The following is a 26,798-nucleotide window of genomic DNA, read 5'->3' as shown; positions in this document are numbered from 1 at the left end:
GCCCCCAGAATGTTAGAAGCCATCACCCTGCAGCAAGTGCGCACACTGGGAGAGCTGCAGCCAGTCCTGCTGTTGGGTTAAATGCACATACATGGCTTCAGTGCCTGGGGGCCGTAGGGAGGCTCCCTTCAACACAGGTACTATTACCAAGACCCTGCCAGAGAGCCACCAGCCACGCACATGTTTCAGGGCACTTGATCCATGTAGCACTTGGCACACCCTCTTGTACCCGAGTCCCCTGTCCCCCCCAAGAACTCTGGAGCCATGAGCTCCTCGAGGACAAACAGTTATCTCACTGTTGTAGAGCCGGTGCCCAGCGCGCAGCACATACAGCGGCCGGTGGGTGACGCTCTGCTTCCCAGATGATGCAGCCCACTCTTTTCCAGATTCTGGAGAACACCCTGGAGAATCACGTAGACCATTCCTCCCTAAAGCTGGCTCTTGAGCGGGCAGAGGAGCTTTGTTCCCAAGTTAATGAAGGAGTTCGGGAAAAAGAAAATTCAGACCGGCTGGAGTGGATCCAGGCGCATGTTCAGTGTGAAGGTCTTGCAGAGGTGAGGCCTGTGGGCCTGAGCTGGGTGCCACTAGGCAGGCTCTGGGTGGGGAACCGGGTTCAGGCCTCCCCTACGGTGAACAGTATATGCCTCAGCCCAGCCCCTGTGGACTCACCATCCTGCCTCTTCTTGGGGTGTCATCTCCCTTTCTTATAAAGAGAAATTGGATATTTTTGAATTCTTCGAATTCAGCTGGTAAATCCATATTCTGTGGATATAAGTAATCATTTTCATGGTGCCAGTTTGAACTCTGAAGAAAAATAAATGCAAGAATCTTTTGTGTCAAGATGAATGATTACAGCCACATTCCCAACTAGAAGATTCTACCACTGCACCCCTCAGGTCCAGGGCATGGGCCTCTCGAGGGGCACGGGGATGGTTTGTGCCGGGACTTACAAAGCGACAATTTCTCTTTAAGCAACTTATCTTCAACTCCCTCACCAACTGCCTGGGACCCCGGAAGCTTCTGCACAGTGGGAAATTATATAAGACCAAGAGCAATAAGGAGCTACATGGATTCCTCTTCAACGACTTTCTGCTCCTGACCTACATGGTCAAGCAGTTTGCTGTTTCCTCAGGCTCTGAGAAGCTTTTCAGCTCTAAGTCCAATGCCCAGTTCAAAATGTATAAAACGGTAAGTGTCGCATTCCTGGCCGTGGCATCAGGAGCATAACGGGGTGTTTCTGTCACCTCGAGGACCTCCTTCCCAGCCTGAGCCTTTATCCTCGTGGGACTCTCTACACCTGTCTCCAGACGGGTCACTCCCCCTTCCTCGTGTCCCAGGGAGGAGGCCCCAGTGTGGCTGGGCCCTCACTGCCCTCTGGCAGCTGACGGCTGGATTCCAGCTGTGGATTCTGGCCTCCTCCCTGGCAGATATGCCGTGTGATCCCACCTCCATCCACATTCAGCATCAGGTCTCTGTGAAACTGAAGCTGGAGCCGAGTGCTCAGTGTAGGGATGTGGAAGAGAGACTCTGTCCCATGAGCAGTCATGGACACTCAGAGCTCCTGTCCCCAGGTCAGGAACCTCTGATCTGCCCAAGATGTTTTCTTCCACAAAATGGACACAGTCTCTTTTTCCCAAAGTAGAAGACTCGAGAAGCTCGACCCTTCTCTGCTTCTCAACAAGGCTCTTCGGAACCAAGCTCTCCCGAGATGTAGGTGGGTGGAGGGTTCCGGCCCATCTCACAGCCTGTGTTTTGGCCCTCTTTCAGCCCATTTTCCTGAATGAAGTCTTGGTGAAACTGCCCACAGACCCTTCCAGCGATGAGCCTGTCTTCCACATTTCTCACATTGACCGGGTCTACACCCTCCGAACAGACAACATTAACGAGAGGTCAGTCCTGACCACGTGTGACCTGCCGTGAAGCCTGGACGGCTCCCTCCCATAAGCCACCTCCAGTCCAGGGTCCAGTCTGCTCATTCTGCACCCCAGGCTCTCCTAACCAGTCCTGTCTACCCTAGTCCCACTGGTCAGCCTTGGTGTGGACGTGCCGGGTTACTGCGATCACCTCAGTGTGTGGCCCTGCTCCAGTCTCTCCTCAGGATCTTCCAAAATGGGAGATCCAGCACCTTGCTTCCTACAAAATCCCCCATGCGGCAGTCCGGGCTCCTCCACCCGGTCGCTGAGGCTGTCTGTGTGTGTGTGTGTGTGTGTGTCTGTGTGTGTGTCTGTGTGTGTGTGTCTGTGTCTGTGTGTCTGTGTCTGTGTGTGTCTGTGTCTTTGTGTGTGTCTGTGTCTGTGTGTGTGTCTGTGTCTGTGTGTGTGTGTGTCTGTGTGTCTGTGTGTGTGTCTGTGTGTCTGTGTGTGTGTGTGTGTGTGTCTCGGCCCCAGCGCCATCCCTCCACCCCCAAGACCTGTGCTCCAGCCAGCGCATCCGCCCTCCTCATGTGCAGCAGCGCAGCTGGGCACCTGTGATGGCAGGCTGGGGGCGTGCCTCCCCCTCTGTGCACCTGCTGCTGGGCCCAGTTTCAGGTCGAGTGTCCCTCTGTGGTGCTGAATTGCTACTGCCGCGGCGCACTGCATCGTCTCCCCCAGGCGCCAGCACCTTGCCAGTGCCTGGCGTTCCATGAGCAGTCAGTGACTGTCTAGAAATTCCCAGCTTGGTCTTCAAACAGCAAACGAGTCTTTCAGTTGAACGAATATCAGGTCTGTGATTGGAAGCTTGTCGAAGCCAAGGTTAGCACAGGAGTGAAGAGCTGAGTGCAGAGCTCCGGAGCTCCCGGGTGAGCCTGGGAGCTGTGTGGGGAAGCCGCCCCATGGCTGTGTTCTTCTCCAGGACTGCCTGGGTCCAGAAGATCAAGGCGGCGTCCGAGCAGTACATCGACACGGAAAAGAAGAAACGGGAGAAAGCTTATCAAGGTAGTGGGTGGTGCCCCGAGGGTTGGAAGCAGCTGCCAGGGGACCCCGGGGAGGGGGAGGGGGAGCGGCCCCCCCCTCAGGACGCCAGCTGCCGCTCCTGCGGGGAGGGGGCTAAACAGGGACAGCCGGAAGGACCACACTTGCGGGGGGGGATCAGACAGCAGAACCCCCCTCACTGCTGCTGCTGCCCTCAGGGCCTCCCTGAACCCCTACCCACTACACAGATGGGGGCATCCAGTGCCAGCCCTGGGACCTCCCTTCTCTCTGTGGCAAGCCCACTTCTGCTTGGTCCATTTTACTTCACCCAGCTTCACTTCTGTGCCTGTTTGCCTTCAGCTCTGCTCCTCCTCTGCTCCCCGGGCCTCCCCCACGTCCACCCCTGCTCCTCCCTTGACACCGGGGCCTGAATCTCAAGGTTTTCCTCCTCCTCGCCTGCGCTTCACCGCACTTGCTGTCCCCACCCTGTGCAGTTGGCTCCCTCACTTGACACCAGTGACCAAACCCAGGGCGCCACTCGCTCTCCCCCCTGAGCAACCCTCTCCCCCACACACAATGGCAGGAAGTCAAGGCCCCTCCTCCGCTTGTACCTGGAGCGCCGCCCTTGCCTAAGCCTCTCTGTCCCTCAGCTCTCTCAATTTCATGGAAGTCATGCTGGGCTGCTTCCCTGAGCCCACACCCCAGACACACCTGGACTTCTGCCGGACAAATTCTTACCCCACACTCAGGGCGCAGCCCCACTTCTCCCCTCTCCCTCTGCCTCGCCCACACCACTGCCTGATTGAGCAAACCACCTCGGATCACACACCCCCCCCAGGCCTTCCCTGTCCGGTCCTCCCCCTTATGTTCCGCTGCTGTAGCTGCAACTCTGTTTTTTTTATTCAGGTTTCCCTTATTTTGTTATATACTCTTGAAAGGTATGTGTAAATTGGCTTTTGCTGACTGAATCTTATTTTAATGGTATTTCAGATGCTTGCTATTGAAAAATCAATGACTGATTTGTAAAGCATATAACGATCTCTTAAATTGGTAAAAGACATAAATCAGAGTTTTTCTATTCGTTTTGCTTAACATCAATATCTACACATATTGTTATGCATTTTCTAGATGTTCAATTCTTTAGACATTTATTACTTACTCTGTGCCAAGCCCTGTGCTAGTCCTAACCGGGCCTTCAAAGATTAATATGGCCCAGCCCTGCCTTTGAGGGGAACTGAGTGTAAGGGCCGCGCTGGAAGGGTTGGCAAGAACAAGGCGGGGGGGGCCACGTCTCATAGAGAAAGTTTTACATGTCCTAAGGTTTGAAAAATCAGTAGCTCACCAAGCAGCCTTTTTGTTTTTAAACCCTTGAGGGCAAAACCTGCTTAACTTTCTATTTGCCAAGATAATCTGAGTTCACAGACTCATTTTGAGTACACCCTCAAATAGAATAAGGTCTTAAGTGAAACTGCTTTATAAGCTGAAGTGTTTACACGTAACTGGAATGATGGTGGGTGGCTCATAGACGTTGGCACCGGATGGTGAATTTTTACCTTGCCAGTGACGGCTCTTTCTCAGACTTAGTTCTGCCCTGTGCAGAGGTGGCAGTTCCCAACAGCCACCCTATAGCATAACTGTACAGTTTAAATAAGACTTTTGTAGAGGTCTAGCACGGTGCCCAACACAAAGTATTCAATAAATGTTAGCTGCTTTTAAGTGCCGAATGGATATAATGTCTTGTTACTGTTGCCAGTTGCTAGGCGACTGAGGGTAAATGCAAGGCTGAATAAACACCAGCTCTGCAGCAGCCTCTGCTGGGAGAGGAGACTCGGGGACGCTCGGAGCCGGGGATGGTGGATGCCCAGAGGAGGGCAGCGATGGGAGTAAAGCTGGGTGTGCATCTCCAAGGCTGGGTAGGCTGCAGACAAGCAGAGATAGTGGACAAGGTGTCCCAGCAGGTGACACAGCCTGGGCAAAGGCAGAGCAGCCAGATGCTGGTCGGCCAGGCCCAGTGCCGTGGCAGGGGACACTGTGAGTGTTAGGGTCAGTTAGACAGACTGTATCTACAGCTCAGTGTCCGGTGCGCTACCTGCAGGCTCAGGGAAGAACTTAACAGGGCTTGTCTTCCTCTCTTGCAGCTCGCTCTCAAAAGACTTCAGGCATTGGGCGTCTGATGGTGCAGGTCATCGAAGCTACAGAATTAAAAGCCTGTAAACCGAATGGTAAATGCTTCTTTCATTCAACAGAAGTGGTAACTGCCCTGTTCTTTGCTGATGACTCTTCTGAACGTTGAATAACAGGACACTTAAAAAAATCAGTGTTTCCAGTGCCTCTAAAATGGTTGTTGGACCAATGTTATCATCAGTGTGTTTTCCCAGTAAGCTCCAGTGCCTCCCTCCTCAGCGCGTCAGAGTCGAAGCCACACTGACACTTGCCCAGGCTCGTGGGGAACAGTTGGGGCCCTGGAGCCCGCACGGTTGCTCCCAGGCTCACGGTGCTGTCAGCACCGGGGACGCGGAGACTACCAGGCACATCTGGGCCCCCACACAGTGGCTCCTGCTCTTGTGGTTTGGATCCCGTTTCTGCTCAAGGAAGGCGCTGGTGTCATTTATTTTACCTACACATGCCACATGCGTCTTTGGTTTGTTTTTGTTCAGGAAAGAGCAATCCATACTGTGAAATCAGCATGGGCTCCCAGAGCTATACGACCAGGACCCTCCCGGACACGCTCAATCCCAAGTGGAATTTTAACTGCCAGTTCTTTATTAAGGATCTCTACCAAGACGTGCTGTGTCTCACCATGTTTGACAGAGACCAGTTTTCACCAGATGGTAAAGTATAACTCGACCAGGGAATCCGAAGTTTCCCCAGTACTCTAGAATTTGGGGTCTAGGTCCAGGGCACTTGGCTTTATTTTTACCCCGTGACACCTAAGGAAAAGGACACGGGCCTGTGGGCACCCGCAGCTCCCGTGGGAAGCAAGGCTAGGGAGGGGGTGTCCTCTCAGGGGCAAAGGGTGGCCTCCAGGGTATTTCCATTACGGACCCCAGTCCCTCCCAGCACCTCCTGAGTGGCTGACCCATTCTCTGGAGCCCAATGAGGCAGTTTCCCTCCTGCACACCCCTCATTCTGCACGCATCCAGTCACAGTAACAGCCGTTAAGCTGGATCTGAAAGTTTTAAGAATGTCTTCAGACACTCTTCCTGGGGTAGTTTTCTTTAACGGCTTTTATAAAGAAGAAACTTTGACTCTCGCATGTCTGTTCACCAGATTTCCTGGGTCGTACTGAGGTTCCAGTGGCAAAAATTCGCACAGAACAGGAAAGCAAAGGCCCCACAACCCGCCGACTCCTGCTGCACGAGGTCCCCACGGGGGAGGTCTGGGTCCGCTTTGACCTACAGCTTTTTGAGCAAAAAACTCTCCTGTAGGAACCTCAGGGATCTGCCCAAAAGGCTGGGGCTAGAGCCAGATGGACGGTGCTGCACCTGGGCCGAAGGAGCACCGCCGGCTTCATCCATCGTGGGCCACGCACGCCGGGGCTATTTTCTTGCACACTAAATTGCTAGCAATCTATGCAAACATGATCTTTCCTATAAATAAACCAAACCCATAGCACAGTGCCTTGTATTAGTGTTAACATCTTTGGCTGTTTTTAGATGCCAGGGTTTCCATTTTCAGGGCTATAAAAAGTATTAAGTGGAAATGAGGCATCAGAACACCAGACGCTACCCCATGGTCGAATGCGCCCAGGGCGGGTGGTTCTGGTGATGCTGTAGTACCCCGTGCCGGAGGCCTGTGTCGGGCCACAGGCGCTCCGGAGGTGGAGGACCGGGGAGTGTGGGCACAGCCTCAGGCTGAAGTCTGTCTACTCTGTGCACTGAATGAAAACACAGACTTGATCATTTTATTCCCGATTAGATTTTATCATCTCTGCTGAGACAATAGAGTTTGAAATGTAAAGGGGAAAGCTTGATTTACTTTAAATACTGTGAACTCTAATGATATGGAAATATTTTTCAACTTTAATTTTCTGAAGTATAAATTATTTATGTAAATTCCTCATTTTGCCTATTTCATAGGACGTGCATCTTTAAGCTTTATCATTGCCAATATGTACAGAAAGAATAAAAATATAAGTTTATGAATGTAACTTCTTTCAAAGTTTGACTGATTTAATTTCCACCTGAAAGGCTCTTAAAAGGTAAGTTCAGGATGCTTGCGTGGCTCAGTCGTTAAGCGTCTGCCTTCGGCTCAGGTCATGATCCCGGGGTCCTGGGAACAAGCCCTGCATCGGGCTCCCTGCTCGGCGGGGAGCCTGCTTCTCCCGCTCCCCCTGCTTGTGCTCTCTCGCTTGCTCTCTCTCTCTCAAATAAATAAAATCTTTAAAAAATATAAAAATAAAAGGTAAGTTCAGAGGTTGCTGGTAATGAAACCAAATTTCCTTTCTGCGAGGGCGGCATGGGGAGGGGGAGTGCCTAGGAGACCCTGCAGCCTCGTCTTGACTCTCACTTGCTCTAGGACTCCTCTGGCACATTTACCTACTGTTTCTGGGGCTTGGTTATCTTTGGTGGTGAGACTGCTGACCTCTGTGGGAGCAAGACCCTTTGAGTCCTTCTGCTTGCCAGGTGAGCAGGAACCTGAGAGGTAACTTAGAACAGACATTACACATCCTCAGCAGGCCCTCGGCCTCCAGCTCCAGCAGCACCTCTCTCTCCCCCTCCCCCGTCCTGTCAGAGCCACATCTACACTGTCCGAGCTGCTTGTTTGGGCTCTGGATTTTGAAGTATGCAATTTGTTTTGAACATAACATTGACAAAAATAAGTTCTTACCCACTAAATCCCTGGGTTAATGAGCACAGCTGGAAAGAGTGGTCTTTTGGAAAGAACCACACAGGCTGGGGCGCCTGGGTGGCTCAGTTGGTTGAGTGACTGCCTTCGGCTCGGGTCGTGATCCTGGAGTCCTGGGATCGAGTCCCGCATCGGGCTCCTTGCTCAGCGGGGAGTCTGCTTCTCCCTCTGACCCTCTTCCCCCTCGTGCTCTCTATCTCTCATTCTCTCTCTCTCAAGTAAATAAATAAAATCTTTAGGAAAAAAAAAAAAAAAAGAACCACACAGGCTGCAGGTACCCTGATTCTCAGGGAGCTGGAAGAACAAGAAACATTCAGACGTCCCTCCACCCCAGTCCCCATTTCTGTCTAAACATAATCACTGGGCAAAGAAAGGCTGGAAAACAGAATTCAGAATATTCAAGTAAAAAAAAAAATCATAATTCCAGGTATTAATCCTGGACGCTGACTTGTTAAAACTTAGATGTAAAAGAAATATGGCCCAGTGTCAACAGAAGAGACGCCACTCAACATGTGAAACCAAAACAACTGGATATATTAATTAAGGAAAAGTTTGGCCAGTCAGGCACAGCCTCACTTATCTCCTAGAGGGTCTCCCGTAGGGTCTTGAAGCAAGTTTTGTGTTGGTTTTGGAGGCAGGTATGGGCCGATGTCCAAGTCTGCGTCTGACTGGACTTCCAAAGCCTGAGACTGTCACTGATGGGTCGTGCTGGTTTAAAACCAGTCCTGGGGTTACTTGTGACCGGAGCTACAGAATAATCCTTTTTCAAGATGGTGAGGACTTGAATTCTCACTGGGATGAACTGTGGCTAGAGCCATTTCTCCATGTCTACATATGTCCGGGTTCTCTTCAGATTCAGGACAGAGGAGCCTGGAGGATGTGAGTCAGACAACTTCTCTGAAACTTCAGAGGACATTCAATGTCTGTACTCCCAGCAACACCAGTCACCTGCTTTGACCTGCCCCTGAAAAAATCAAGTTCTCTCCTGACTGAAACGTGAGCTTGATTTTCTGAAGGGTGAGGGAACGGAGTGTGCCTTTAGGCTACTTGCATCCCCCGGGGAAGGACTGAGCAGACCCGAGGGATGCCCAGCAACGCCCACCCCACCCCCGAGCTCTTCAGGATCAGGATGCTGTGGCACACCAGCAGGATAACCACCCTCTGAAAGGGACCCAGATCCTGAGCAGTTTGACGCACGTTACAGGGGTGAGGAGGGAGTGTGCTCTGGTGATCAGACCAGTACTTCGGCACCGGAGGGCCTGGACTTGGAATCGAGAACGCTGCCACGCCGACCTTGAACAAGTTACTGAACCCCTCTGAGCTTCATGTAACGGGAGATAATACTACTATCTTGCTGTGAAGACTTTTACATGAATATAAAATACCTCACCTAGTTCACAACAGGAGCTCCATAAACAGTAACTATTACAATGTGCTTATTTCTTGCACTATCTTACACATCTGGAGACAGAAAAACCTGTCGGCAGCATTTTCACTGTGGCGCAGACGCTACAAACCAAAGCTCAGCGAAGCTTTATTGCCAGTGGCCTCCCTGCAGACGGCACGGTTCCCGGCAGCCCCACCCGCGCCGCAGCTACAGGGAGGCCGGTGCCGCCCCAGGGCCTCTGCCCTCGTCACTCCCCTCTCCACGGGCCGTCCCCAGCCGCCCAGGACCGCGGTCTGTGCTGTCTGCTTCCTCCAACCTATGAACAGAGGGAAGCGCTGAGTGGAGGGAGAGGGGCTGACGGGGGAAGGGAGGAAGGCCTCGGAGGATCCCCCCCAACACTCGACCCTCCTGCCTGAGCTGAGACCTTCCAGGCAGCCCTCTCCTCGCCTCTCCCCTGCTCTCTGGCTTCTGCAATGCTCAAGTCCTATGTCTTTGGACTCCACACGGTACCAACCTTTCTGTGGTGGGACAGAGATGACCAGCTGTCCACAAAACACTTGCTCTCTCTGCCGCTGTGCTCAGAGCAGCAAGGGGCTGCTTTTCCCAGCACACTACCCGCCAAGGTTAGGGACAGCCATGTGACTGTCCTCGCCGGTTGGCACATGCGCGACCTGGCCCGCCCACCCTCCCCGGGCAGCACTCCTCCATGGCCTCTTCCCCTTTCAGGTGGACAGGAATGAGTGCCCCAGAGCAACCTTGGAATCTGGGCAGTGAAGATGACAAAGGTCCCCTCAGCCAGAGTCCCAGAGACTGCATGGAAGAGGGACAGCCCGCCAACCCGCCCTGTTCTGGCACCTGAGCAAGAAATAAATTTCTGTGGTGTGTAAAACACACTCCATTTTTTGCCTCTTGTGGCAACAGCAGTCAGGCTCCCCTGCCAGGAGGGCAGAGCTGACCACTGTCCCGTTCAGAACCGACTAAGGGACTTGGCTCTCAGAATTATTCCCGGAAGAAATTGCTGAAGGGGGCGCCTGGGCGGCTCAGTTGGTTAAGCGTCTGCCTTCCGCTTGGGTCATGATCCCGGGGTCCTGGGGTCGAGCCCCGCATCGGGCTCCCTGCTCAGCGGGAAGCCTGCTTCTCCCTCTCCCACTCCCCCTGCTTGTGCGCTCTCTCCTCTCTCTCTCTCTAATAAATAAAATCTTTCAAAAAAAAATTTGTTTTTAATTGCTGAGGAGAGTGGTATGGAAACTTAACCATATAAGGAAAATCCGTTTCTCTCTGAGAGACCAGGGAAAACAATGGGCTTGGGTAGGACCTGGGTCACAAAATATCTAACAAGAATTTCGTGCTACAGAGAACTAGTCCCTCGTCCTCCGGAGGGACTCTCGCCTTGTGCTGGAGGCAAGAGTGGGGCATTTGGTGAACACAAAGATCCACTGCACTCCAGTCAGTCATGAACCCCTTAGAGTTCCCAGGCCCCTGGAGCCTTCTCTGGAAGCATCCTCACCCTCAGGCCTTAGGATACAGGATGTGGGAGAGGATGGAAGGGAAGATGTGCCGATCAGATTGTGAGCTCACGGTAAGAAACCTGTGCGTGGAAAATGCTTACATATAACATAACTTTCATGTATCTAAACCATCATGTGGCCTAATTTTTAGTATAAATTTCATTTCAGAGGATTCCCACCTATTGTGACTACACTAAGGAGAACAAATTTTTCTGGTCTGGGTTGGATGTCTAAATGGTAGAAAAATGGCAGATGAGCAAAAATTCCAGAAAAAAATGAGAAAATTTTAGAGGGCAGAACTCCATGGCCAGGGTTTCTCTCCTCTTATAAGGGCACAATCTGTCCCCCAAAAGCAGGGTCCAGGATTCCCCAACATGGCTCCTTTTCTGAGTTTCCAGACCCCAGGCTCCCTGCCAAAAGCTGTCCCATCTATGCAGCAGCACCAAGCCCAGACGCAAACCCATCATTTCTTGTACATTAAATAAAGCCTCATCTTCCTCCTCTTTTTCACTCCTTTCCTTGGCTCCTGCCTTCTCTGCCCTGGGGAACCCATGTGAGAAGGAGGGATCTGTCAGTGGCTCAGATTCCACAACCAACGTCTGCTCTCTTGTGCCTGCTGCAAGCGTACGCCATCCCAGCCCCGCTCCCCCCAGATCTTGTCCACTCACCACACAATTCTTCTCGTCCCTTTTATTCTCCTGGCTGAGCTTCGAGGAATGAAACATCCTTTCAAAAACAATCTGACTCAGGTCAGTAGTCTTGTTCTCTTTATCGGGTAGACATTTCTTTCCTGAATAGGTAAGTTTTTCAGAACTGCAAAAAACAAAACAAACAAACAAACAAACAAACAAAAAAAAAACAGAAAAAAAGGTATCTCAACTCCATACAGAATTGTATTGTTCAATAATTGTCTGAAAATTAATTTTGCAAACTCAGTACTCCCTTCTTGAAAAGGAAGGACTGAGTGGACATCACTTGGTGGCTGCCCACCAATCAGTCTGCCCCACGCACACCTCTGCTGACACAACCATCAGACAGTCGTGTGACCCTTGTCTGCATGTGGCTGAGGTAGCCGGTCTAGGGCTTCCGTCCCTACAGTTATATGTGGCACAGGACGGCTTTCAGGCAGTCCCGGAGAGCTCAAACCAGAAACTCAGGCAGGCGCAAGGCATCCATTTTCCAGCACACGCACAAGAAAGCAGAGAAAGTCAGTGTGCAGAGAAAGGAAGCAGGTTCACAAAGAAGCTCTGATGAAAGCCACAAAGTCCCAAAGAGGAAAGGACATGGCTCTCAGTCCTTACGTAGCCTGGCTGTCCTCATGACTGCTATAGTCTGAATGTGTCCCCCCAAAATTCATATGTTGAAACCTAACCCCCAATGTGATAGGATTAGGACATGGGACCTTTGGGGGCTGATTAGGTCACGAGAACAGAGCCCTCATGAATGAGTGCCCCTATAAAAGAGGCCCTAGAAAGCTCCCTTGCCCCCCTACCATGTGAGAACACAGCAAGAAGGTGCTATCTAACAACCAGGAAGGGGGTCCCCACCAGATACCGAATCTGCCAGCACCTTGATCTTGGACTTCCCAGCCTCCACAACTGTGAGAAATAAATTTCTGTTGTTTATAAGGCCCCCAATCTCTGGTATTCTGTTATAGCAGCCAAATGGGCTGAGACACTGACCGTAGCTTTGTAACAGACCATTGCTCTCTAACCTACCAAGGCTCCTCCCACTCCCCCCTTTTTTTTTTTTTAACTTAAGAAGGATTCTGCTTTTTGTAATTAAACTGTCTCTGACTAACATAGCCATCTTGTCTTTAAGTCCTTTTCTTACCTTACTGAGCAGCCATGTGGAGGCACCTCTGGGTGTGTCCTCCCAGAGGATCTCCCCAGGGCTGCCCCCATTCCTGCCCTGGGAAGCCCAGGCCTATCTAGACATATAAGCCTTCTCCTCCATTCCTCCATATCCTTCCTTCCTTCCTTCCTTCCTCCATTTCCTTCCTTCCCTCCTTCCTTCCTCCCTCCCTCCCTTCCTCCCTCCCTCCCTCCCTCCCTTCCTCCCTCCCTCCCTCCCTTCCTTCCTTCCTTCCTTCCAAAAGCATTTACTCATCCTCTACTGCATTCCAGCTAAGTGCTGGGAACACCACGATAAAGACAACACAGTCCCTTCCCTCAGTGGGCTTGCTGGGGTAAGAAAAGGCAGATGGAGGGTGTGGTGGCACATCCCCACATGACACTTCACTCTCTTGCCTGGATTGGGATGGCCAGCAATGAAAAGAAGGGGCAAAGGCAGGAACCAATGTGGCAGTTCAGGTAGTTATAACGGTGCTGACTTGACCCAGATATTTTTGTAGTTTATTCATGTATCTTTTCTTTAAGGGAAAAGGATTCTGTAGATGAAGACAGAAAGGGTGGCAGGGTCCAGACAGCACCTAATGTGCTATGTTAAGAACCTGGACGTTATTGGAAGGGCTATGGGAAAATACTGAAGGGCTTTCAGTTGGAGAGGGTTGATCACTTCAGAGAGATTTCTCTAGCTGCAACGTGGAGAATTCACTAGAGGACACCAGACTAAAGGAGCTGAGGAGCAAGAAAGTGGGGGAATGAGGAAATAAAGGCTTTGTCTCACTGGGGGGATAGGGAGTTGTATAATTATTAATGTTTAAATTAAAACTGTTAAAATTTATAAAGAAGCCAAGGAAGCAGAAATAAAACATAAAATTTCCAAATCAGAAGGGGAAACAGAAAGCAGCACTGTTCAATCCAGCAAAACTCAGGGTGAGAGACAAAAAGGAAATATCAAGAGAGCATGACAGGACTTCTATTTTTTTGTGTAGAACTTACAAGTTTGCAGAGGCCAACACTCCTGCTGCAACAACTAGAAAAGCAGATATTTACCACCACCCCTAGAAAAAAAATTCCAAATTTTAAAGTCATTGGACAATTTCAGAGAGAAGAGAGCTCTTTCAGAATGAGCTGGCCATCCCTGGCTATTTTCTCTGCTGAGGGAATTTGCCAACCTCGGGTAGCAAGGTATGGACTGATTCCTGCATGATCCCAGCATATCTTTGGTGGATTTTTTCTCCCAGGCCTGGTTGTTATCTTGGCAGGTAGATAATTAACCTTGTTCTCAACATCTTCCTCCCAGTGGTAGGCAAGTGCATTGAGATAGGGTCCCCGTGCGGGATGGAGACCCTCCAGGCCCTGAGTCCAGACAGCCTTCCCCAAATCTATCTGAAAAAGAATCAAATAAAATGCTAGAGCTATAAAAATAAAACACCTGAAAATAACACACTGATGGGTTTAACAAGAGATTATTAGACACAACTGAAGAGATAATTAGTAAAATATCTAGAATCAAGTATACAGTAACAAAAAAAGATGGAAAATACACAAAAAATGGTAAGAAACAGTGAGGATACAGTGACATAGTGAGAAAATCTAAAATATGTTTAACTGGAGTACCAGAAAGAGAGGAGAGAGAGAATATGGCAGAGGTAATAAAGAGAAAATGAGAACTACCCAGACTTGATTAAAGACATCTATTTACAGGTACAAGAAAACCTATGAATTCCAAGTAGGATGAATAAAAAGAAATTCACATTTAGAAACATCATATAAAACTACAGAATGAATCAGACAACAAGAAAATGTTTAAAGCCCCCAGAGAAAAAGACAATTTCGTCAAAGGATCAACAGTGAGACCAGCAGCTGAGTTCTCAACTGAAAGAGCAGAAGACAGTGGGATAGGAGGAAAGGGAAGGTGGTGGTGGAGGAAGACTCTAGGCTCACCTTGTCCCACAAATACAACTAGATAACTATCAAATCATCCTAAATACCCCAAAAATCAACCTGAAGACTGACAGAACAACTTCCACAACTGAAGGTAGAGAAGAAGCCACATCAAAGAAGGTAGGAAGTGCAGAGACACTGTCTGGGAAAGAAACAGATCGTGGCTGGTGGGAAGGGAGCTATGGTGGTGGAGAAGGATGAGAGCCAGACTAACAGGGGGAAACAAATCCCTATAGTAATTGGCTTGGAAAACAAGAGGGGCTGAATTTCATGAGTTCTTGCAAGCAGTGGGACTTGAAGCCTGGAGTTCTAAAAGTCAGCATACTTGGCTCTGGGAGAGCTTGGAGGACATTGGGGGTGCTCTTGGAGAGAAGTTAGGGGAAACAGCCTGCAGATATATAGTATGGAAACAGTGATCTGAAGAGCACCTGGGGCACACAGTGGGGAGATTACCTGTTCATCTCAGAGCGTGTCCCAGAGGGGCAGCATTCACAGAGAGATGCCTCAAGGAACCGAGGAACCAAGGAACCGGCAGGCACCATTTCCCTCCTGTACCCCTTGGAATCAGCACAGAGCCACCTGTGGGAACCAGTGCAGCAGTGACCCTCTGCCCCACCCCATGCTCCAGTGGAACTGCCCTTTCTGAAGTCATGCCTCCCTTAGTCCCAGTGCAGCAGGCCATCTCCCCCACAAGACGGGCACATACTTCTACCCACACCACATCTCCCGACCTGGGAGCTTTGCAGAGACTCAATTCCAGGGCAGTGGTGGCAGGTCCCATTTAACAAGCAGACCAGAGACCACCTAGCTAAAATATACCACATTCAGACCAGGGACCAAACATGCCCACAACAGGCAAAGAGAGCCTCTGGAGATGACTGGCCTGAAGGATAAAGTAGTCAGGACAAAAGAGCAGAGTACACACACCACACACTGGAGACACTTCCAGAAGTGCCAGGCCCTGGGGAACAGGAGACACTACAAAGCAGGGCACTATAGACCTCTTCTTCATAAGACCATTACCTTCAAGAACAGGGTATGTAGTTGACTTTCCTAACACACAGAAACAAGCATAGAGTCTTAGACAAAATAAGAAGACAGAGGAATTTGTCCCAAATGAAAGAAAAGGACAAGACCACAACCAGAGATCTAAACAAATGAGATAAGTAACATGGCTGATGGAGAATTTAAAGCAATGATCATTAGGATACACTCTGGACTTGAGAAAACAATGGAGATATCTGTGAGACCATTAACACAGGGATAAGGAATAACATTGCAGAGATAAAGCGCTCAATAAACACAATGAAACACACACTTGATGGAAAGAACAGCAGGAAAGAAAAGCAGAGGAATGAATTAATGACCTAGAAGACAGAGTAATGGAAAATAATCAAGCTGAACAAAAGAGAGAAAAAAGAATTAGGCAAAACAAGAAGAGACTTAGGGAACTCAGTGATTCCATCAAACATAGTAACATTTGTAGTACAGGACTCCCACAAGAAGAAAAGAAAAAAGGGCATGAAATTTATTTGAAGAAATAATAGCTGAAAACTTCCCTAATCTAGGGAAGGAAACAGATATCCATAACCAGGAGGCACAGAGAACCCCCAACAAAAATCAACAAAAGCAGATCCACCCCAAGACATATCGTAATTAAAATGGCAAAATACAGTAATAAAGAAAAAATATTAAAAGCAGAAATACAAAAGGAGACAGTTACATACAAAGGAAACCCCATAAGGCTATCAGTGAATTTTTCAGCAGAAACCTTCCAAACAAGAAAGAGTAGCATGATATATTTAAAGTGATGAATGGGAAAAAACTGCAACCAAGAATATTCTATCCAGCAAGGCTAGGAGGAGAGAAAAGAGTTACCCAAACAGGGGTGCCTGGGTGGTGCAGTTGGTTAAGTGTTTGACTCTTGATCTCAGCTCACGTCTTTTTTTTTTTTTTTAAGATTTTTATTTATTTATTTGAGAGAGAGAGAGAGCATGAGTGGGGTGAGGGGCAGAGGGAAAAGCAGACTCCCCACTGAGCAGGGAGCCCAATGCGGGGCTCAATCCCAGGAACTCCAGGATCATGACCTGAGCCGAAGGTTAGACACTTAACTGACTGAGCTACCCAGGCGCCCCATCAACTCAGGTCTTGATCTCAGGGTCCTGAGTTCAAGCCCCTTGTTGGGCTCCATGCTGGACATGGAGTTTACTTAAAAATTAAAAAAAAATTTTTTTTTTCCCAAACAAAAACCAAAAGAGTTCATGGCCACTAAACCAACCCAGCAAGAAATACTAAATGGGACTCTTGAGTGGAAAGACCAAAAATGACAGTGTGAAGGCAGGAAACACAAAAGCAGTAAAAATGAATATTTCCATAAAAAATCAGTCAAGGAACTCACAAAATAAAAGGGTGTATAAAATACGACACCATATACTTAAAACATGGGGAGGAAACAAACTATCCTGAAAAATACATAAGGAACTTCCAAATGCATTCTATGAAGCCAACAATACCCTGATACCAAAACCAGATAAAGGCACCACAAAAAAAGAGAACTATAGGCCAATATCTCTGATGAACATAGAGGCAAAAATCCTCAACAAAATATTAGCAAACCAAATCCAACAATACATTAAAAAAAATTATTCACCACAATCAAGTGGGATTTATTCCTGACATACAGATGAACTAACAGACATGTGAAAGATGTTCATCATCACTTATCATCAGGGAAATGCAAATCAAAACTACAATGAGATGTCACCTCACAACTGTCAGAATGGCTAAAATTATAACAACACAGGAAACAAGTGTTGGCAAGGATGCAGAGAAAGGGAAACCCTCTTACACTGTTGGTGGGAATGCAAACTGGTGCAGCCACTCTGGAAAACGGTATGGAGGGTCCTCAAAAAGTTAAAAATAGAACTACCTTATGATCCAGCAATTGCACTAGTGGGTATTTACCCAAAGAATAGAAAAACATTAATTCAAAGGGATACATTGGTCCTGGGACCTATATTTACAGATTTATAGCAGCATTAATTACTATAACCAAGATATGAAAGCAGCTCAAGTGTCCATTGATAGATGAATGGATAAAGAAGATGTGGGGAGGGGGTGTGTGTGGGAGGGAGAGAGAGAGAGAGAGAGAGAGTGTGTGTGTGTGTGTGTGTGTGTGTGTGTGTGTGTGTAATGGAATTATTATTCAGCCATAAAAAAAGAATGAAATCTTGCCATTTGCAATAACATGGATGGAGCAAGAGAATATAATGCTAAGTGAAATAGGTCAGAGAAAGACAAATACCATACAATTTCATTCATATGTGGAATTTAAGAAGCAAATGAGTGGGGCGCCTGCGTGGCTCAGTCGTTAAGCGTCTGCCTTCGGCTCAGGTCATGATCCCAGGGTCCTGGGATCGAGCCCCGCATCAGGCTCCCTGCTCTGCGGGAAGCCTGCTTCTCCCTCTCCCACTCCCCCTGCTTGTGTTCCCTCTCTTGCTGTGTCTTTCTCTGTCAAATAAATAAATAAAATCTTAAAAAAAAAAAAAAAAAGGAAGCAAATGAGCAATGGGGGAAAAAAGAAAGAGAGAGAGAGAGAGACAACCCAAACCCAAGAAACAGACTCTTAACTATGGGGAACAAACTGACAGTAACCAGAGGGGAGGTGGGTTAGAGGATGGGCTAAATAGGTGACGGGGATTAAGGGGTACACTTGTCAAAATGAGCACTGGGTGATTAAAATACTTATTAAAAAATAAAAATCCTGTGGGAAAAAGTCTTTGAAGTGGTTATCATAGGAAGACGATAGATAGATCAATCTGCTATTAGTAACACCTACTGGAAAATTTGGTTAATGCACCGGGACCATCTTTTTTTTTTTTAAGATTTTATTTATTTATTTGAGAGAGAGAGAGTGGGAGAGAGCACGAGAGCAGGATGAGGGGCAGAGGGAGAAGCAGGCCCTCTGCTGAGCAGCGAGCCCGACGCGGGGCTCGATCCCCAGTCTCTGGAATCATGACATGAGCCAAAGGCAGACAGTTAACTGACTGAGCCACTCAGGCGCCCCGGGACCAGCTTTTAAAAGTGGGGTGCTAGCTCAGTCAGTTAAGTGACTGCCTTCGGCTCAGGTCATGATCCCAGCGTCCTGGGATTGAGTCCCGCATCGGGCGCCCTGCTCCGCGGGGAGTCTGCTTCTCCCTCTCCCTCTGCCCTTCCCCCCTGCTTGTGTGCTCTCTCTCTCTCAAATAATAAAATCTTTTAAAGAAAAAAAATTTTTAAATGGGGTTCTATCCTACAGGTGTGAATGGATTTTCTTATCAAGTTCCTATATGTTGATTAAAACCATCTTCTGGGTAGAATAAAAAAAAATAACAGCAGATATCTACTAAAGGAAAATAACTGTCAACCTAACATTCTTAATCCTGTGAAAACATCCATTAAGGATGAAGGTAAAATCTGGAAAAGGCTATATATATACTGTGTGATTCTAACCATATGACATTCTGTAAAAGGAAAAACTATAGAGAGAGTAAAAAGATCCATTAGTCAGTACATCCTTACCTGCATTTACTATGAGTTCTGCTTATCACAGATCTCGCAGAGGCTTTATGCCGCTCTTTTGGAATAACACTATGTAGAGTAAAAGTGAATTGGGGCAATTTGGCATAAAGCCCAGCCTTCTCTAGGTCTTTAAATTCTTTTAAGGTGTATCCTTTTCCTACAGGAAGATTAAAAAAAGAACTAAATCAACACTCTTAAAGTCAACTCTAGTCACTCTTGGGGTAGGAAATCACCAGACAATTAGAAGTCTCTAAAAACAAAGCCCGGCGGTCACAAAGCACCTGTCTCATACTGAATAACAGCTCTCTTCTCTCTTCATGCATCTCTTGCTGTCTTCTAAACAGAGGAATCACAAAATGAGGGGGCCATAACGTACAAGAAAAATAACTTTGAGGATCCTAGTACAGTTTGTATTAAGCTCTCTAAATCTGTTGAAGCATTCAAATATGACCTTATTGTACATCAAAGAAAAAGGACCCATGAGTAATGTCAATCCACAGAGCGGGGAAAGGGTAAATGTCATCTGTCTTATGACAGGACATTCTGCTGAGCCAGGAGTGGCTGACTGGAGGGAGGGCCACCCAGATAGAAGCAACATACTCTGTCAAGAGTTCTACTGCATCGGCCAATAAATATTTGCTGACACCACTTTGTGCCACATCCCAATGAGTTCCTGTCCTCAAGGATCTCTCAGTCTGGAACAGAAAGTCATACACAGTGACAATCTAGCCATGAGAGGTATCAGCTCAGGATGCTTTAGGAGCACAAGGCAGCGCTCCTAGGCGGCCTGGCAGGAAAAGACCTCCTGGGAGACCTGACAAGCGGTCTTTAAGGATCTGTGAGAACAGAAGGGCAGGGAACCTCAGTGTGGGGAGTGTCAAGAGGCTGGGCTACAGAGGATGCAGAGAAAGGTGGCCTTCTCCTCCCCATTCCTGATTAGAGGCTTTAGACTAGGGGCCATTTTCCCCTTCTTCACTTTCCTCCACACACCGAGCCCGATGCTGGTCCCCAAAGTATGTATGGGGTAAATAGTTACTGAATAAGCAAGGCAGCAAAATGACTGACCATCACCATACTAGCAAGTTTCCCAGAGCCAAAAGAACCTTCTTATCTTCATAACAGTGATCTGCCTTGGTTTTCTGGGAGAAGCAAAACAAAAACACAAAACACCACTTCCCTCTTCAGAGCCACACATATTTTTTAAATGACCTCTAATACCAGGTGGCTACTTTTGCTACACAGGAGTAAAACGCTGGAACCTACATCTCAAAATTTTAACTCCTATATCGGTGAGTTTGAAATGTGAAGACTCATTATCAGCCCAACTACTGGTTCTCTGGGCAGCCTTTCCAGCAACCCTCCTTCCACTCTCCACAGAAAGGAGTTCTGCCTCCTGGGCCAGTGCCCCCCGCACTGTGACACCTGTCACACCGCACTGCACTTCCTCTCCCTCCTGGGCTTCCAGTTTGCAGAATGGGAGTGAAGGAACACACACATGTAAATTCCCTAGTCGGTGAAATTACTGTAGGTTCCTGTTCTAAAACTCAGAGGAAATCCTTCTGTAGATTTTTTAATGAATACAGAGTAATTACAAGACTTCTAAAATGACTAGGTTTTCCCACAACCCCAGAGCCTCCAAGAATGAATAAATGAATGAATGAATGAATCTTACTTAACTTTCCATAATTTGGGTCTATTTTTGCCATATAAAAAGGATTGCATACTTCAGGATCAGAAAGGTCTCCAAATACAATTTCCTTTAGGAAAAAAAAATACACCTAAGAGCAAATCACTGCATACGGAGGTGTTTTGAGATTCAAAAAAAGCCAAATGCTTTATTCTGCTTTTATATAAAATCATAGATTCAAAGGGTTATTTATTTATTCAAGGAACGTCAGAAGTAATTTAGACTGCAGTGAGAGCCCACCACCTTCTGGGACAAGTAATCATCAAGCTTTAGTCTGAAGTAATCAACCAGCCTTAGTCTGAGAACTTTCTGCTCCACCAGGCAGGTACTTTGGTCATTCTAAGCAACAGTTTTTCCTTAGACTGCCTTGTCACTGGACGGGGGAGATACTAGCTCTCTACCCCAAAGCAACACAAAATTTATCTACCCATCACTCACATGCCAGCCTTTTAAATATTTAAAGTTTTCATTCCCTCTCCTGTCCTCTCCTCCATGGGCTAAAAACCCCATATTTCTTCCCACTTTTCCTCCCACTAAGTGTTGTCAAGCCTTCACCCTCTTCTCAAAGTTCTGCGACTGGTGAGGGTCCCCTCTACAGTGCGCATGAGGAGTGACAGACAGCAACAGGGGGACTTGGATGCTTCACTCCAAGTCCCACCTCCCTTCATACAGCCTAAGAGCTCAGATGTTTTCTTAGAAGTCAGCTCCCACAGTCGACCCACACTGATTTTACTGTCATTTAAAACCACTCACACTTATGGGTGCCTGGGGAGCTCAGTCGGTTGAACGTCTGCCTTTGGCTCAGGTCATGATCCTGGGCCCTAGGATTGAGCCTGCTTCTCCCACTCTCTGTGCCCCTCCCAATCCCTACTTGTGCTCTCTCTCCTGCTCTCTTGCATGTTCTCTCTCTCTCTCTCAAATAGTCTTAAAAAAAAAAAAAACTAACTCACACCTCAACACAAATGCCTTTAAGATTTAATTTATTTATTTGAGAGAGACAGAGACACAGCATGAGTGGGGGGAGGAGGCAAAGACAGAGGGAGAAGCCTACTCCCCACTGAGCAGGGAGCCCAATGAGGGACTCAATCCCAGGTCCCTGAGATCATGACCTGAGCAGAAGGCAGACGCTTAACCGACTGAGCCACCCAGGCGCCCCAACATATGCCTTTTCTAAGGCATGGCTTCATGGCTTCCCCATCCTATACTTGTGCAATCACATTTCTGGGCACAATTGTAAGACTGTGCACTTTGGTTTCGACACTGAGCTCTGCCTCTTAGAATGCTTAAGATGAAGTATTTAATGTTTATATACAGAAATTTTGCTCAGCAAATAAATACTCTGACATTCCAGGCAAACTACTCTAGAGCTCTAGTCAATACCTGGAAATCTAGACAGACCTAAATTCCAAAAGAGGGTCCTGATCTCAAAGTTAAAACAGAAATAAATCTTCAAAAGCAGCAGTCAAAATTTTATTGTTTTGTAAAGCCAAACTGAAGAACAGTATGTGGAAACCAGTGGTCCCTATGCCTAGTGGTTGGTTAACTCAACAGCCATGGAACCCCCTTCTCCCTTGCCCTCTTCCTACTCGAGAGATTGGAAAGCCACACACTCTCTTTCCTCGCCCTGCTTCTAGCTAGCATTTGTGATATGACCCAGTTATGGACAATGGGACCTAAGGGGAAATCTGCTAGGAGCTTCTGGGGATTCTGCTTCCATATCAAAGGATCAGGTATAAGAAAAGGGTACCCTGGCACCATTCCTTATCCCTTCTTCCTGCCTTGAGCATAGATCTAACACCTGAAGCTGTAAGTAACCAAATGTGCTTACAGATATGAGAGTGATGAGGAGGGCGCCTGGGTGGCTCAGTCGTTAGGCATCTGCCTTCAGCTCAGGTCATGATCTCAGGGTCCTGGGATCCAGCCCCACATCAGGCTCCCTGCTCAGTGGGGAGCCTGCTTCTCCCTCTCCCTCTCCCTCTGTTCCCTGTCTTTATCAAATAAATAAAATCTATAAATAAATAATAAAATTTGAAAAAACCTCACAGTACCCTTTTATTGGTGTGCTGTAAAAAATATTCAAAATTCTCGTTTCATTTTTTCTGACCCTCTGTATGAAATTACTTTGTAATTCTCTGCTGAAGAGGCTCTGCAACATTTTCAATCCCTTTTTTATGTAACATCTCTTTTCTTCTTTCCTTAAAAATATCCAGATGCTGAAAATATGTATCTAATCTCTAATGAAATGATACAAACAAGGAAAACAAATTATTAAGAAGTTTTTTACTTACCGTCATTTGAACAAGGGGGGAAACACTTGCTCCCACTCCTAAGCTCTCAACATATTTGGGTTGCAAGGTCCTAGCATGAGATAACTGAAGAACATAATAAAGTTCAGGAAGAGAACCTGAGAGCATAGAGCAGGAGGAAGCCAGGAAAACTTCTAAACCAGAAGTGATTTAACCTGCCTTCAGGTTAAATCACAGCCAAACCATTCCTAACTCATGAAACTCTTGCTTCTTTTTAAAGATTTCAAAGCTTTCCTGTTACCCATGGCATGTCCCCAGGCTTCATCCTCAGTAAAGCCTGTGACAAAATTGGTAGAGTACACTAGACTTGCTCCAGCACCTCTCTCTGAATCTATAGGCGGCCAATCTTCTCTTTCGATGCTCAAATGAGAGTATATGTGAACTTCCTTTATAAATTATAAATTACAATACAAACATTAAAGTACCATTTTAACACCAAATTTCAATCTCTCTCATTAAAATTAAAACTCCTTTGGGGCACCTGGGTGTGTTCTGCATCTGACTCTGGGTTTCAGCTCAGATCCTGATCTCATGGGTCCTGAGATGGAGCCCCTTGTTGGTCTCCATGGGGAGTCTGCTTGAAGATTCTCTCCCACGGCCCCTCCCCGCCATTCACTCTCTGAAATCAATCAATCAACCTTTAAAATTAAACTCCTTTAAGTTTATTGGGGTGCCTAAGTGGCTTAGTCGGTTAAGTGTTCAACTCTTGATTTCAGCTCAGGTCATGATCTCAGGGTCCTGAGGTCCAGCCCCACATCGGGCTCCAAGCTCAGTGGGGAGTCTGCTTGAAATTCTCTCCCTCTGCCCTTCCCCCTCCCACTCACACTCTCAAAAATAAATCAATCTTAAAAAAAAAATTATCTCCCTTTCCTTTTGCCCCTCCCCCCTTGTACTCTCTCAAAAGAAAAAAGAAAGAAAAGGGGGAAAAATCTCCTTTAAGTTTATTTATTTCATAGTAACTCTCAGTACTAATTGGTCATTACCCTTAAATACTATTTCTGGTGGTTTTACATAACCCCATTGTGATGTGGGACCATATGAGAAAGAGGTAAGTTTGAATCAGAAAGAATTTCTATTCAGTACCAGAACAAAGAGGGGAAGCAGTTAGAACAATCTCTTGGATCCCTTACGGGCAGATCTAGGAACCCTGACCTCTTAGTGATCCTGCAAGGAGGTGGTGCAATCTCAGATCTATGTTGTATAAATAAAGGAATCAGAGGAGGCTCCTTCTCCCAGCAAAATGAATCTCTGTGACGTAGTAACACCCTCTTGGCCATGCACCACTCTTGCTTACCTAGAACCCACAGTCTGTAGCCAACTCTTACTTTCGCAACGTAATTTTCTCTAAATACTATTACATGTACAGCTTCATCAATGTCTTCTCTAGCTAATGCCTAAAATTACAGAATTGATTAGGATGTAAATCCTGAAGAAACCAACCAGAGTGACAAAACTTATTGTATTTTACCAATAGTTTTACTGTATATCCACTGCCTGTTACTGCAAAGAATATTTTGTAACTTTTTATTAAGGAAATTTTCAAACATGATTCTCTTGTGAACCCATCACCCAGGTTCAATAATTATCAACTGAGAGAGTCAATCGTAGTTCATCTAAATCCCTACTCACTCTCCCCAGCCCTCCCACCCAGATTATTCTGAAACAAATCCTTTATACATCATACCATTAAGTCACATTTTTGAAGTACTAAGAAAGCTTACTAATTAAAGGGATCCTCTAAAATGAATCCTCTTTTCAGGCATTCACTAGATATGTTTTAAAGGGCCCCTGAAGTTCCCGGCTTCTGCTAGGTCTCTTTATAAGTCAAAACCTTTTTTTTTTTTTTAAGATTTATTTATTTATTTGACAGAGAGAGACACAGCGAGAGAGGGAACACAAGCAGGGGGAGTGGGAGAGGGAGAAGCAGGCTTCCCGCCGAGCAGGGAGCCCGATGCGGGGCTCGATTCCAGGACCCTGGAACCATGACCTGAGCCGAAGGCAGATGTTTAACAACTGAGCCACCCAGGCCCCCCCAAAACCTCTTTTTAAGTAAAAAGGAGCCAGTTAGTGGCAGCTCCTGGCCAAGGACCAAGATTGTCTTTCATCTAGAGACTTGCTGTTTCCATTATGAGTTTGAATAAAGCTGATGCACTTAAAACCTCACCTTAGGGCTTTTCATTTGGATCACTATGAACTGATCCTCCAGCTTTTATGCTTATAGGACTAAGTAGGAACAAGTGGGAAAACAATAAAAATCCAGTATCTGGAAGAGAAATGCTATTACCCAAAAGAACTGTGTAAAAAGATCCAGGTTCTTAAAACTGTATTATTCAATCTCTGATTCTGCCACAGTGAATGCATTAAAACAAACTAAACCCCAAATCAAATAACACATCTGTGAATAAGAGAGATCTCAAAAAGGAGAGTTGTAGCTTTATCCATACATTTAACAGCAACAAATGGGATCTAAAGTAATATTCAAACAGCTATTCGGGTCTTCAAAATAAAACTCTCTTGATAATATAAGCAGAATCTTGCTTTAAAGCCTTCTTAGACTTACTAAGACAGCAATTGGGGCGCCTAGATGGCTCAGTTGGTTAAGCAACTGCCTTTGGCTCAGGTCATGATCCTGGAGTCCCTGGAACGAGTCCCTGGATCGAGTCCCTGGATCGAGTCCCTGGATCGAGTCCAGCATCGGGCTCCCTGTTCGGCAGGGATTCTGCTTCCTCCCTCTGACCCTCCCCCCCCCTTCATGTGCTTTCTCTCTCTCTCTCTCTCTCAAATAAAATAAAATCTTTAAAAAAAAAGACAGCAATTGAAAAATCATATAAAATAATTAAATGTTTTCCCCGATGCTATAAACTCAAAATAAATCCGTCTATTTATTTGGAGAAGTAGAAACATCTACTTTAACAAACATCTTGGAAAACCACATTTTTTTAGCCATCCTATTAATGTTAGAAAATGTTATAAGTACTATTGATCACGTGTCCGACTTTTGAACCCTTTTTGAACCACCTTTTTGATGGAAATAAAGTTTTTGCCTTCAATAGCTCCTTCTTCGTGATTTCGCCATAAAATAGAGGAAGATTTCTGGCAACACTTTTAAAACCCCCCATTTTCTGTGTGCACATGCACCAATACTAAAGGTCTCACCACTCTTAACTGCTACCACGGCAAAAGAAAGGAAATATCCAAGAGCTTTTCTTTAAAGTGACACAAATTATAGGATCATATAAAATAATGAAACTTTATGAGGAAATCATTGCTTTACCAGACCCTTCAGTATCAGAATTCACTGGGGAGTGCAGTCCGACCACACTCTTGGCCACCTTTGATCGTGGATCATTCATTCCCATCCACGGAATTTTTTTCTCTGCCAGGCGCTGTTCTAGTTCTAGGGACTACAACCGTGACTGAGACAAAATAGTTCTCAGGGGATTTATGTCCCATCGCCCAAATGACTAACGTCCCAAAACGTTCCTCCTCCGTAAAGGAGGTTCCTTTACCTCCATGAAAGCAACTGACTCTGGCTCTGGCCATTCTTTTAATCTTTCCGGCCTGAAATGTTCGCCATAGGCGAGCGCTTTCTTGGAAGCCATAGGTAACAGGATCCCTGAGGGGAGAGAGTAAATCCAAGAGACTTCGTAACGCAGAACGCAGTTTGAATCTCCGCTCTGCCATGTCGTCCTTGAGTAAAACAAACAGAAATCCTTGGCGCCCTGGAGCTTCAGTTCCCAAAGGGGTGGTTATGCCTCCCCCACGTGTGGCTGCGGGGTCGGCCAGGGTCCCTGACTGCCACTCCCATCCCTGCTCCCCC

At 46.9% G+C, this 26,798-nt stretch overlaps 3 protein-coding genes across 8 annotated transcripts in view; 1 reads left to right on the top strand and 2 right to left on the bottom strand.

The window, feature by feature from the left end:
* ITSN2 (intersectin 2) overlaps positions 1–7,041 on the top strand; it is a 139,894-nt gene extending 132,853 nt beyond the window's left edge. For all 6 annotated transcript variants that reach the window (XM_088026335.1, XM_088026332.1, XM_088026331.1 and 3 more), the window contains 7 exons: positions 387–554; positions 973–1,188; positions 1,768–1,889; positions 2,833–2,915; positions 5,030–5,113; positions 5,549–5,722; positions 6,162–7,041. In XM_088026335.1, the coding sequence (XP_087882461.1) occupies positions 387–554; positions 973–1,188; positions 1,768–1,889; positions 2,833–2,915; positions 5,030–5,113; positions 5,549–5,722; positions 6,162–6,319 (1,005 nt within the window). In that variant the 3' untranslated portion in view covers positions 6,320–7,041. The remainder of the gene's footprint in view (positions 1–386; positions 555–972; positions 1,189–1,767; positions 1,890–2,832; positions 2,916–5,029; positions 5,114–5,548; positions 5,723–6,161) is intronic.
* Positions 7,042–10,261: 3,220 nt separating this feature from the next.
* Positions 10,262–26,580, bottom strand: FAM228A (family with sequence similarity 228 member A). The gene is given in 8 exon segments (XM_088026336.1): positions 10,262–11,447; positions 18,986–19,142; positions 19,267–19,297; positions 19,300–19,349; positions 20,655–20,742; positions 22,721–22,906; positions 24,304–24,372; positions 26,488–26,580. Coding segments are annotated over 8 exon segments (1,257 nt in total). The 3' UTR covers positions 10,262–10,864.
* FAM228B (family with sequence similarity 228 member B) overlaps positions 14,885–26,798 on the bottom strand; it is a 36,425-nt gene continuing 24,511 nt past the window's right edge. Inside the window, exon 10 of the mRNA XM_088026337.1 lies at positions 14,885–15,004. Coding sequence (XP_087882463.1) covers positions 14,990–15,004 — 15 coding nt within the window. The 3' untranslated portion in view covers positions 14,885–14,989. The remainder of the gene's footprint in view (positions 15,005–26,798) is intronic.

Source organism: Eumetopias jubatus, unplaced genomic scaffold, assembly GCF_037043125.1.
Source record: "Eumetopias jubatus isolate StellerSeaLion01/CBP00866 unplaced genomic scaffold, mEumJub1_p1.0 scaffold_9, whole genome shotgun sequence".
Classification (NCBI taxonomy): Eukaryota; Metazoa; Chordata; class Mammalia; order Carnivora; family Otariidae; genus Eumetopias; species Eumetopias jubatus.
Note: the sequence above shows the minus strand (reverse complement) of the source record. Positions and strands in the feature narration are given on the sequence as shown.